At 49.4% G+C, this 12,868-nt stretch overlaps 1 protein-coding gene across 43 annotated transcripts in view; it reads right to left on the reverse strand.

Annotated features, from left to right (window-relative positions):
- Positions 1-12,868, reverse strand: part of SORBS1 (sorbin and SH3 domain containing 1) — a 1,103,390-nt gene that overhangs the window by 515,042 nt on the left and 575,480 nt on the right. For 32 of the 43 annotated variants that reach the window (XM_085603602.1, XM_085603601.1, XM_085603642.1 and 29 more), the window contains one exon: positions 3,784-3,879. The exons of the other annotated variants lie outside the window; for them this stretch is intronic. In XM_085603602.1, coding sequence (XP_085459728.1) covers positions 3,784-3,879 — 96 coding nt within the window. The remainder of the gene's footprint in view (positions 1-3,783; positions 3,880-12,868) is intronic. 43 annotated transcript variants of the gene reach the window in all.

Here is a 12,868-nt window from a genome sequence, read left to right on the forward strand (position 1 = left end):
TGTCAGGGAACAGGGGGGACGGGATTAAGACGGTGGGAGTGGGGACAGAGGGCTCATGTAAGGTGTCAGGGTGCCCAGGGGACATTGTGGAGGCCAAAAAAGAGACAGTGGTCATAACGGCAGTGGAGCCCGAGAACAAGTTGGGGAGCAAGGAGTTAAAAATCAAACGCTACCTTACATGGGAGTGACTAAGCCCTTGGGCGCGCACTTAATGCTGGCTACTATGGAACGGATCTGAAAGGGCGAGTATGTCGAGATGCTCAAACTTCTGCATAGAGAAGTTCGGGCGAAGGAGGGATCTAAAGAGGAGGAGTACGAATTGGCCAAGCGGCCGAAAGTGCCTCTCACAAATGAGAATTGGACAGCGGCCTTTTTGATATATACTAGTGTGTACTGCAAAAAATACCCGGAGAGGTGTGTGGCGCTGTTTAAGTACATGGATGTGATCAGGAAGGCCCAGATTACGAGGGTGGATATACATGGGCGCTCAATATGACGAGGAGTTTCGGGCACGCATGGCGTGGGACACTGAGGCAAAATGGGGGGAATTAGATACCGACCTCTGGCAACACACGATGGGACTGTCCGGGGCAGGCAAGACTATTTTCACTGCCAGCGGGCTACTGCTCATGCTTCGGACATTTCTGGGGCAACCCACCTGGCGAGGGGTGGGGGGTACAGGCAGAGGACAGACAGGATCGGGGGGGGCCTGCTGGGACTTTAATAAGGGAATGTGCGCCCGAGAGTTTTGTAGATTTCGGCATGACTGCTCGAAATGTGGAGGCAGACACGTCTTGGTTAATTGCTTCTGGGGTGGGCAGGGGCAACAAGGGGGTCGGCAGTGGCAACAAGGGGGGTCCAGTGCAGACGGACAGCAACAACAACCTTTCGCAGGCGGGCGGGGGGCTAAGGGGCCTGGACCAAAGGGCTCGTACCCTGGTTAAGGCAGACACATTAGCGTAGGAGTGGGGGCACAAAAGGAACAAGGGCCATATAGTTTAATTCAGCATTGGTCGTGGCCAGGATGGAAATCAGAAAACTATTTAATGGGTGAAAGGGAGGTTACGGTTTCCTATTCGTCATTTGACGTGGCCATGTCACTGGTAGTGACCGCGGGCGCAATGGCGATGATGGCAAAGTGCGACATAGAGGCAGCTTTCCGCTGGCTTTCAGTCCACCCGGATGATGGGGATCTTCTGGACATCCATTTCAAGGGTAAAATGGTACGTGGACAAAGCATTATCTAGGGGCTGTTCTATGTCTGGCGCACTATTGGAGTGCTTTAGCACGTTTCTTCAGTGGTTGTTCTCAGAGCTGACGGGTCACCAGCTGGTAACATACTACTTGTATGACTTTTGTTTGTGGGCACCTCAGACTCCACGGACTGCCAGGTAGCTCTGGACAGATTCAAAGAGATCATGAGGGAACTTGGGGTGCCTTGGCGCCGGAGAAGGCAATGGGGCCATGCATGGCTTTTTCTTTTTTGGGTATTGAGTTGGATTCGCAAGCGATGGAGGCAAGCCTTCCCGAGGATAAAAGCAGGAAATGTTGGGGCTGCTGGAGACAATGTTGGCAAAGGGCAAAGTTGCAATAAGGGGGATTCAGGGCAGCGGGGGCATCTCAACTTGACTTGCAGGGTAGTGGGAGTAGGGAGGACGTTTTGCAGACGACTGGGCAGAGCACTTATAGGTCTGAGACCTCCACACCATTAGGTTCACGGTGCAGCGGGGGGATGTAGCGCGGTCATGTTTCTTTCCCCTGTTTATTTTAATTTTCTCGTTTCAGGTTTGGTGTTTGGCCCCTGGCCAGGGAGATGTCGATTTGGATGGGGACATTCATTTGGGAAGGGGACACAGGTCCAGGCCCGCTCCAGTTATTTTGGGGGAAAAATTTGGATTTTAATAAAGATTTGTTTAAAGTTTTCTGGAGGGGAAGGGGGGCATGCGCTGGTAGGAGCTGGTGCAGGTTTGGAATGGCGTGTATGCGGCTGGTGGGTGACTCAACATTTTGTTGATCCATCTGGGTAAGAACGACATGGTCAGGGGGGATCGCACATAGGGACATCAGATATGACACAGCTGAGTTTTTCAGGGGTGATGGAGTTCACCTGTCGCGGAGGGGCATGGATTTGTGACTGCTGGAAATCAGGGGGTATTGGCCAGGATGTTGTATCTTCAGCGGCGCTAAAGGGTCATACCGATGAGGTCAGGGGGGTCAGGAAAATGGGGCGGCGGCGTTTCCGCCTACTCTCCCGCTTTTTCCTGGGTGGCGGGGTTGTTAAAAGTTGGCCAAGATTGGCTGAAGTTTTTAGTTAAGTGTTGGTAGTTTGTGAGCAGGGGCAGGAAAGGGTAGGCAGGTAGGCTAAGTTTAGACTAGATGTTTCGTAGCTACAGTTGCACAAAGGCAGGTAGGAGTTTGAATCATTGGAGGGCAGTATTTTTAAATGCAATGTTGTGTAATATGGTTGTTATGTAATGTTTATTTTGTTATCGGCAGGGTGGGGGATTTGATGTGGGGATCGTAGGGGTGGGGGGGAAGAAGGGGTCAGTTATTTCATGTATAGTGAAGTTTTAGTTTTGCAAGGCAGTTGCCAGTGTTGATCATTGTGATATGCACCTGTTTCAATAAAGCGGCCTTTTTCACACACAAAAATTGGTCTCTGTTTGGCTTGCCCCCCTCCTTCCCAAAGCCACTGTGTGGAAGGAAAAGCAACACAGCGCATCGGGTGGGAGAAGCAAAACACAAAGAACAAATGGGGGAGCAATGGACGAGCTGAAGCTAGGGAGGAGGAAGCAACATGGTGCACAAGGGCAGGTATTTGAAGGGAGAACAGAACATGAGGGAGACAGCATGGAAACGCACACACTCTCATGGTGTGCTTAAAGAAGAAGAAAAAAAGTAGTTCCCTGAATGTGTGCAGTGAAAGGATACAAGTCATCCAGTGAAAAAGAATGTAAAAAAGCTATGATCCAGAGGACAGACGAAAACAAGAGGAAGGAAAGCCATTGAATAGGAAGCAGGCAAATGAGTGACAATAAAACCAACTGGCGGTAAGCTGTGGGCTGGCTCTTCGCCCACTGTAAGAGTTTGGTATGGTCCCCAAGAGGTTTTTTTGACAACTGACAGCTAAAAGCTGTCCGTAGGCAAGACCAAATAAGGATTTCGTAAAAGGTGTCATATATAAGTCTCATTATGTAACTTTGGGCACACTCACGCCTTGCATCTGTGGGTATTACATAGCAATAAACGTGTGATTATAGTACTTTTCTTTGAGACAACTGTCTTCTAATCACTGAGCAACGATCGCATTACAAATAACTAACACAACACCACACTTTTAACCACTGATGCAGAGCATCATCTAAGTGGCTAGAATAATATTTCAGATATATTATCAGATAGATTAGAGTATGTGCATGCAAAGAAAAATCACATTGTATTATTTTACCACTGTAGGTAGTACTCCTGCATCAACCCTCCAACCTCTCAATAAAGATTGCACATAGATGCAGCAGACAAATATAAAAGGATATTAAATAATTATAAATTAGTCTGAAAATTATAAGCCTACCAAGGTTCCACTCAAGATGATGTACACATGGAAAAACGCCCACTAATTGTTTTAGCCTCAGCAAACGAGAAGCAAATAAAATCACCTTTTAATCATTAGGGGTGAATGAGTCCAAGAGTCTGGTCAGACATGATGGAGACGAAGCGGTTAAATGCCAAGGCGAGGATGAAGCAGCGTGTTTAGGAACAGCCGGAGTGATTAAAAAAATATACCTGTATACGGCACAAGGTCGGGAGAGCTTTTCACCCTCTTCACGGGGATTATTTTAACCGCAGAAACAGAGCGCGCTGCGAGCCGTGCTTCAGCTGCTGTAAACAGAAACACGTAGATGTGCATGATGGAGAAAAAACACACAGGAAAATGAAACTAGCGAACAATCCTTTTGGGAAACGAGAAACGACAATCACAGGAAATGTCATGTACAAAGCAGCCCGGAGGGATGATGTCATGCTTAAAAATAGATGCCAAACTTTCTTTCAGGAAGCAGCCTTGGTGGTACTAGTTAAGGCTCCGGGCACTGGGGTCTGCTGCCACAACCACGGACTACGCCTGACGTTCAGCCAATCAGCGCACTTTCTTCCTTTCTGAAAAGGATGAGCTCTAACACTTGTCTCGAGTGTGCTACTGGTCTGCACAAGACGATCTATTCAGAGTGTATCACTCATTGTGATGGACAGTGTATTGTACACACGCTCCGTTGTTGTTCTACCGCATTACTGGGCATTTCAAGCCACATGGCCAGTTCTTGTTTAATTCTATAGCATAACGTTTAAATATGCGAGATGGGTGGCATGCTGAATCTATTTTATCGATTCGCACGTGTGGCATTATTAGACCAAACGTTGCCTGTTTACAATCCCGCTCTGTGAGTTTCTTGCTGTGCTTCAGTTGTTTTAAAGAGGTCGGGTGTCCTCAACCAGGGAATCAATGTGAAAGGCTAAACAAGCCAAAGGCAATTTAGGTGACTCCTGGGGGTAGCCATAGGGGCCGGAACAACCCCTTCTCAATAAAATTCAAGTCGTGGCCAGACGGGCGAAGCTCTTTGACCGTCGCAAACCCTGTGACTCACAAAATACAGGGACATTTGAGACAGCAAGAGGACTTCTCACAATGTGCAAAAACAGTTTATATGAGTTGGAAAAATCTGTCTACTAATAAAAGGACTTTTATTACCTTTTTTCAGAATTGAAATGAGAGAAGGCTGCAAGGGGCATCCCTATCATATTTGCAATTTGGGAGATGATGTATCAATGATTTGTGATTGCCATTGAAAACCATTGATAATTACCAACCGGTCCCAGGGAAGCCTCCATCATGCATCCATATGAAGTCAGAAATTGCGACATACCAAATTAATGTCCATTATGCAAGTCGCTTTGTGACCCCCTTCCAAATGGACAGTTTGCAATGTGACCTAAAGCATAAAAATGGCATCACAAATTGCATTCCTGTTTCCAAACCAGTCAGTGTGCACATTCCTCATCCCTGGTTTGCGAATGGGAATGGTACATCAGGTCCTTAGTCATCATATGTCTCCTGCTAACTACCGCTGTGCCTACCCACCCTTCTATCCAAAAACTCACTACCCAGGCCCTGAAAGAAACGCCTCTCTACACCATTACCCTCATCCATATCTCCATAAATGTCTTCCTACCCTCATAGTCCTCTTACATCACATACATCTTCAACCACCATTCACAGGTAAATCCTAAACCTTGCATTTTCACCCTACCCTCACTCTAATGTCCAGACACTCCCCATAGGCTAAATTGACCACAGTACCATCCTGTTCGGAACAATCATGCAAAGACCAGTCCAAACCACCACGTCACCTCCTGATCAATAAATAAATTCCCTATTAATACACCATAAGCACTCATCCAATGTCCAATCCCAAAAACTGGTAGCTGCACACAACTTGACACTATCAACATCCAACTGTGCTCCCTGTCAGAAAAATAGTGCTTCTAACTCCAGGTAGTGAGACTCTGAGCCTTAAGCCTCCAGACAGGCAGGGCGGTGCTACCGCACCGGGTGCTGGCTTCCCGGGGGCGCCGTGTTTGCAAGTTTAATTTGTTTTTAAAGCACCTGCTGCTGTTTTCCTTTCCTACGGCAATTATCAGGCCTCATAAAAATGTCAAGTTTACTCCTGTGATTAATGTTCTTCCTGGAGAGAGATTGGAGTTTTGTATAGTTGATGTTTTGACTTATGTGAAGATAGTGCAGAGGGTTAATATGCCTGCTGAAAAGAACGAGTACCACGTAGATTACAGAGTGCATATAATGTAAATGGATAAGGAGGTTACTGATTTTAAAAGAAACATCCTTTTTTTACTTGAAATTTATAACTTAAAGTCCTAATATAGAACAATGAGGTATTAACTTTCACCATAGAGCTGCATACACACTGCAAAGTATACATTTAGAGCATAGATTAATGTTGCAAAAAGGGTTAAGTTGGGTAGAAATCGATTCTTATTATTAAAGAAAACTCCCAACTATGCTGTTTCTTTTTCGACTCTGAGTTTGTACCTCTCCACACCAAGCACTCCTAAGCTATATGGCCTACCAGTGCAGATGACATGTGACTCCTACACTTTTAGTCCTTTGGCTTATGTAACATTTCCTATAAGCTAATTTACACACCTATGTTTGATTGTCTCAGTGTAATGTGTGTCTGATGCAAAGTACTCTGACATCCTTTACTGGTATGAGTGGTGCTATATAACTAATTTAATGCATCTGAGAGAGAGTGGTTATGGAGATGTGGTCACCGTTAAAGGGTGCTAGTGAGAGAATCCACGGTGGAGAGGTTATTGGGAGGGTGCCAACTAACATTGTCGCACTGGGCGCCACCAGGGCTAAAGCCGGCCCTGCAGACAGGCATACGATTATTATAACTTCATACGACTTAAGGCAACTACAAAATATGCTAATACACCCACCGCTATCAAATCCAAATCGGACTGCTGCATCAAAACCTCCTGGAAGCTAACAAGAGTAATGATCTCTTCAAAGTTGCCAAGCACTGTATCAACCATTTTCTACTCTAAACATATCCTTTTATTCTGTACCAAAGTTCACCGACATATACCAGCACCTCGCAAATAAAATGAGACATTCCCAACTGTCACATTTACATAACACTAAATATCATCCACTTGCTTAAAATGACCATAGACAAAATGCTATCCTATTAACATCCATCACAAAACCTTCTCTTCTGATGCTTCGATTCCCACCTTCAACATTATAAACTCATCTCTCTGCGCTGGTATCTGCCCCAAGTCACAAAATACAGCCAACTTCTCCTACATAAAGAACCTTATATGGACTCTGACAAACCATTCTATATCCACTATGTCACCCACCTCCCACTCCTACCGGAATGTCCTTAAGGGTCCATCTGCTGCTTAAGGTTTACAAGTCCAAGTTTTACTCTCCCTATGACACTGAAACAGACAAAATGCACGGAACTGGCAAGACTGTAAGAATTAAGAATGATGGAGATGCTGGTCTCCTCTCCTAGTCCTTTTGCAACGTTGACACCATAGACCATCAGACCTACAAAGTAAACCTCTCTTGCATTTTCACCTTCCACACATTACCTCCTCGTCAGCCCTCCCCGTCCCAGTCCTAACTACATGAGTATAGCTCCTCCCACCAGAAACTCCCAAGCAACTAAAAACCCATCCCTTCCCTCCAGGCCACACCCACACCCTAAGGCATATAACCATGTGACCCGCCCATCCACATCCTGTTTGTTTTTTCTGCGGACTGACTTCCTGGCAACTTCGTCGTGGGGGGTGCCGGTCCTGGCCACCTTTCGGGTAAGTGTGTGACGGTCTGCTTGGCGGCCGTTTTAATCCCCTTGGGTTCCTGTTGTTTCAGGTATGTTTGAGTCCCTGCTTTAGCGGGACCGTGGGGTTGGGGGGTCCGGACTGCCTGGTGTGGGGTGGTGACTCCCTGCTGCGGCCTCCCCTCTTCCGGGTACGTTCCCTGCCCTAGCGGGAACGCCCGGGGAGGGAGGGGAGGTGAGTTGGGCGCGGCTGGCTTCTCTGCGCGCCAGTGGCGTGGCGGTTTGGCTCCTCCTCAGAGGTGTGTTTGGGGGCTCTGTGCTCGTTTCGGGCCCGTGTTTCCCTTTTTGTTTCATTTCCTGCTTTCATTCTGATTTAGAATTATGAAGGTGATGGTCTGCGCCTTGTGACACCGGCCCGGGGCCGGTGCTTTGGAAGGACAGGACTCTGTATGCCGCGGTTGCATGGCCTTGGTTTCGCCCTGGCCTCTTTCTCCTGCCACGGGTCGCTCCCTGCCCCTTTTTGCAGGTAATTGCTTTTATTTATGGCAGTGAACCGTTGTGGTAGCACAAGATACTGTGCATGTATGCTAACATTAGAAAGACCGGATGTTCGTGTCCCCGTCTCGGTATAGAGGCAGATTCATATACTGGTGGTGCCTACTCTCTTTCAATTGTGTTGAGAGCTGCCGGTACTTTCGAAGGTGCGTTCCATTTGTCATTACGTGTGGGGGCGCCCTGGTGGGGGTTTTTTCCGGTCATATGAATCTGTTTCTCTGATGGGTCCCTCCTGGACATTGAGTCTCTGTGGCATTGTGGTTATGTTCCCTGACTCTTCCTCCACAGTTTATGGGTTCTGTTTCCGGTGCATCACTGTTTGTGAGTTTCTGTCACTAGTGTTTGTACTCTTTCTTTAAAACCTGGCTTCTGGGCTCCTTCGGGTTCCTTCCGGTTGGGGCCTTTTTTGTTCGTTTCTTTTGTGTTTGGTTCCCGGGTGGACTGGCCTACTGTCCTGTTGGGGTTTGGCGTTCCCTGATTGGCCCTTATGGATCTTGCATTGCTTGGTCTGGGGAAGGTTGTTGGGCGCTGATTTCTCTGTTCTGTTCACATCATGGAGATGTGTGGTTTGGGCGTGAGTGGGCTCCACTGTAAAGGGGAGGTGGTGGTCGCTGGGTCTTTTGCTGCTCTTTCCCTAGTGCATGGGCAGAATGCCTCTGCCGCATGGATCCTGACTTGGTTTCGGCTGAGACCGGGGGCGGACCTTCACGGTGTTCTGCTCCGTGTTCGGGACACTTTTGGGTTCCATAGGCCCTTGGTGGGTGGACAGTCAGTAGACTTTTTCGCCATTCACCAGTTGATGGGGCTTGTAGGCCTCCCTTTTCCCTAAACTCTGTGAGTGCTGTGCTGGAGGGGGTGTGGAGGGATGTTGTCTGACATGACTTTCCCCGGTTTCTGCCGGTGGGGTTTCCTTTACGGTGGTTCGCTGGGATATCCTGGCTGTGGTGCTGGTGGATCCCTGCTGGCTGGGGTGGCATCTCGGAGCCTGGTGGTGTCCGTGGTTGCAGTCCCTTCTTCTCCTGTGGTCATGAGGGAAAGCTGGCCTTGAAGAGGGCTTTTGCTGCCTCTGGTCTTGCAGTTCGGGTTGCGTCTTGCCCTGGCTTTCGGGTTCAGTCCCTTCATGTGACTGTCCGGTTATTTCTGTGCAGTCTTGCTAGTTGTGGATCCCTCCGACTCTTTTTCCATGTTGGGACTGCAGTTGCGTTTCCTGGCGGATTGGTCCTTCGATTCCCTTAGTATGGCGGCGACAGCAGCTGGGATCTCTGTGGCTGCTCGGTGGTGGTTGTGGCTTTTGCCTTGGAAGGCGGTGCTGCTCGGAAGGCTACCGTGTTGGAGCTTCCCTTCGCGGGCTCTATGCTGTTTGGGGATCCGTTGGATTGTATGCTGGCTTTGGGAGGCATTTCATTCTAGTTTGGCGGCCCAGCCCTTTCGTGGTATGGTTCAGGGTCTGGGTTTCCCTTCCTTCCTCGAGTCCTGGGGTCGACGGGGTGCTTCCTCTTCTTCTTGTCCATCCTTGTCGGGCTGGGCTACTGGCTGTATTCTGTGCTGCCCCTTTTCCAAGTTCTCAGACACTGTATCAGGTTCTATTGCCCTGAGTTTGGGTCTTTTTTCCGATGGGGCTGTGTTGTGGGTACCTTTGAGTCGGCACGGTTGGGGGGTTTGCTCATTCCTGTTCTGTTCCAGGGACCATATGGGGACTACCGTCCTGCCCTGGTTATGACGGCTGTATGCTTGTGTCTACCTCATCGGTCCTTCATGATGGGGTCTCTTCAGTGGTTTCTTCCCTTCCTGGAGGGGGGGGGGGGGGGGGGTTTCCAGCTTCTCTGGTTCTCCGGGACGTCTACTTTCAACACGCGGCTTCGCGGTGGTTCCTGCGTTTCGGTGTGGGTTGTGTTCATTGGTTTTAAGTATTGCCTTTAGGACGGTCTGCATCTCCTGGGGTGTTTGCTGACGTTTTAGCACCTTTGGTGGTTTTGTTGCCTGCTCAGGGGATCCAGGTGTTCCCTTCCTTGACCGGTTGGTGGATTCTTCCTCTTCTTTCCTTCCGGCTCAGGCCCTTTCACTGGATGTTTGCTGGCTCCTGCGTCGGTTTGGGCAATTCTACACTTGGAGAATTCCTATCTTTGCACCGCTCAGAAACTACTGTTCATTGGGGGGTGTAGGCGCCTCGGTGGGTGAGGTATTCCTGTTGGTGTCCCGCAGACTGGCTCTGTTGCACGCACTGCAGTGGTTGTTGGGAGCTCGGTCTTCCACTACTTCCCGGCGGCTCCCTGTTCAGCGGCTGTCGTCTGCTGCTGTAGTGTTTGTTCCTTGGGCCCGTTGGCGCTTGTTCCCCCTGGTGTGTCTTGCTCAGGGGCTTAGGGTTCCGGCATTTCGGGGTTGTCTGCTGTTGTTTCAGGGAGGTGTGGCCATTGGCCGCGGGTTGTCCTGATGGCTGGTGGTTCATTCCTCTTGCAGGGCAGTCCTTTTGTGTCCCGGTGCGGTTGGTCATGAGACTGTCTTGGACTTGATAGGATTTGTTTGTCCTGGGAGCTATGTCTTGGTGGTATGTCGTGGGCCTCTGCTGGCACAGTCTCTCGCGGGACAAGGGTTCGTCTCCTGCCTCTGCTTTCATGTTATCCCATGGTGGTATTGGTTCCTGCTGTGCTTTACTTTAGTCCACGGTGCTATAGCTCGATGGTTAGTCTTGTGCCTCTGGTGGCGCAGGCTCGCACTGGTCATGGGTTTGACTCCCGCCTCTGCTTTCTACGTGTCCTGTGGTCGGTTCGGTTGGCCTGGCCTCTTTTCTGCCTTGGGTCCTCCTGAGGTTCGTGTTGGTCCGGTCGGGCTGTGCGGTGGTGGTGTGTTATGTCATCTGCCATTGGCATGCGGGGTTGGCTTCCCTTGGCGGATCTGCTGTTATGCCGGGGGGGGGGGGGGGGGGATCTTTCTTGTGGTCCCTTTGAGCTTTGCGTCTGTCGTCTCGGTGGCGGCTCACCTGCGCGGGGTGTTTCCCTTCCTGTCCATGTTGGGCCTGTTGCTGAACTGGTTCGGGGTCCCACTTTTGCATCTCCTGGGTTCGCCTTGGGGTGAGGTTGTTCTCTGGTTCGGTCAGGCACTGTCTGTAGAGTGGTTGCCGTGTCCTTCTGTTGTACGGGGGCCTGGAGTGTGCTTTTCCCCCCGATTGCGCTTGATCCGCGGGTCCTGATGCGGGTCGGACTGGGTCGGGCCTTGTTTGTCCTGGGAATGTGGTGTCTGGCCCTCGTGGTTTTGGGGTGTTCTCCTTCTGTGACTGCGTTATTTCCTCGGTCCGGGCGCCCTCCGACTCTTCTGTCCTATGCCGGTCAAGGGGTTTGTTTGCTGTGTGACGCAGGGTGGTTTTGCGTTGGATTCCGGTGCGTGTCTTGAATTCTTGGAGGTTGGCTCGACTTGGGTCTGGCTGTGTCCTCCCTGAGAGCTCTGTGGGCGGCTGAGTGGGCCTTTCGGGGTTCAGGCTTTGTGCCAGTGGGCTCCTTGGTGTTCAGGTGGTTGTGGTGTTGTTTCCTCCTGAGTCCGGTCTTTCGTTCCTTTGCTCCTTGTTGGGGTTTCTGGTTTTGCCTGTTTTCTGTCCTGATCCTCTTTCTGGGGTTCCGGTGCGGCTGCTCTGTTAGGCCATTGTGCAGGCTCTGGAGGTGTGCTTCCTTCCTGCTGTGCCTTTTCATAGGGTGGTTTCCCTTTTTGTTTCCTTTGGGCTGGCTGTTCTTGGTCCAGGGCCTTCTGTGGCTGCTCTCAGTCAGTGGCTGTGTTGGCTGTGGGGCCGGCATCTGGGCTGGTGGTGTGTTGGTTCCTGGGTCGGTTCGAGGTGGCTCGACTCGGGGGTGGCTGAGTTCTGGGCTTGCTTCCGGGGGGGCTTCCCTGGCCGTGTTCTGCATGGGAGCTGCTTGATGTGCTCCTTACTCTATTATGTCCCTTGATCATTGGGTGGTGAGTGGGACTGTATCTCCTGTGTTTGGGGACATGGAGCTGTGTTCTGCTCAGGTTGTGTGACTTTCGGCTTGTGCTGTTTAAGTCTGTTTTTGCTACTGGGTGAAGCCAATTATTGCTTTGGTATCTGCTCATGTAGTTAGGACTGGGACGGGGAGGGCTGACGAGGAGGTAATGACCGGTTACTCACCGGTAATATTCATTACTCTGAGTCGTAGCCCTCCCCGTCCCAGTCCAGGTTCCCATCCCTCCCTCCCTGTTCGGCTTCTTGTGCTTGGTGGTACAGGATGTGGATGGGCGGGTCACATGGTTATATGCCTTAGTGTGTGGGTGTGGCCTGGAGGGAAGGGATGGGTTTTTAGTTGCTTGGGAGTTTCTGGTGGGAGGAGCTATGCTCATGTAGTTAGGACTGGGACGGGGAGGGCTACGACTCGGAGTAATGAATATTACCGGTGAGTAACGGGTCATTTCTGAGCTGGTTACCAAGTTACACTTGAACTGACATCAATTTGCATCATGCAGTACTTAGGAGAGTCAGTCGCCTACGGTTTCCCAGGGTTCCCAAGGACTCAATTCAATTCAAAGAACTTTATTCGGTTATTATATATAAAAATAACCATAAAAGCACAATTTATAAATCACACTAAAATTCCACATTTTGAAATAAAATCGATAGATGGAGCTAAAAACATATAATAATCATATCACAATTGATTTACGGAATCTAAAAACATTTTTTTTAAAAGCAGTAACAGAGGCGATAGTTAATACATTATCCAAATTCTGCAACACCAGGAATGCAGGGCGACATCGTCTCAGTTCCAATCTTTTTAACACAGAGATCAAAGTGAGGTGGTGTGCTACCACTGTGATCTTGGCCGATTCGCTCATGTATGACATGCATTGATTTTTAAGGTCCTTTCTCGATACCCTGCACATAGTAGAGGGGTCATTATAATATTCGATATGTCCTATTTCAATCAAAAAAGTTTTAACATATT

The sequence above is a fragment of the Triturus cristatus genome, chromosome 1_2 (genome assembly GCF_964204655.1).
Source record: "Triturus cristatus chromosome 1_2, aTriCri1.1, whole genome shotgun sequence".
Lineage (NCBI taxonomy): Eukaryota > Metazoa > Chordata > Amphibia > Caudata > Salamandridae > Triturus > Triturus cristatus.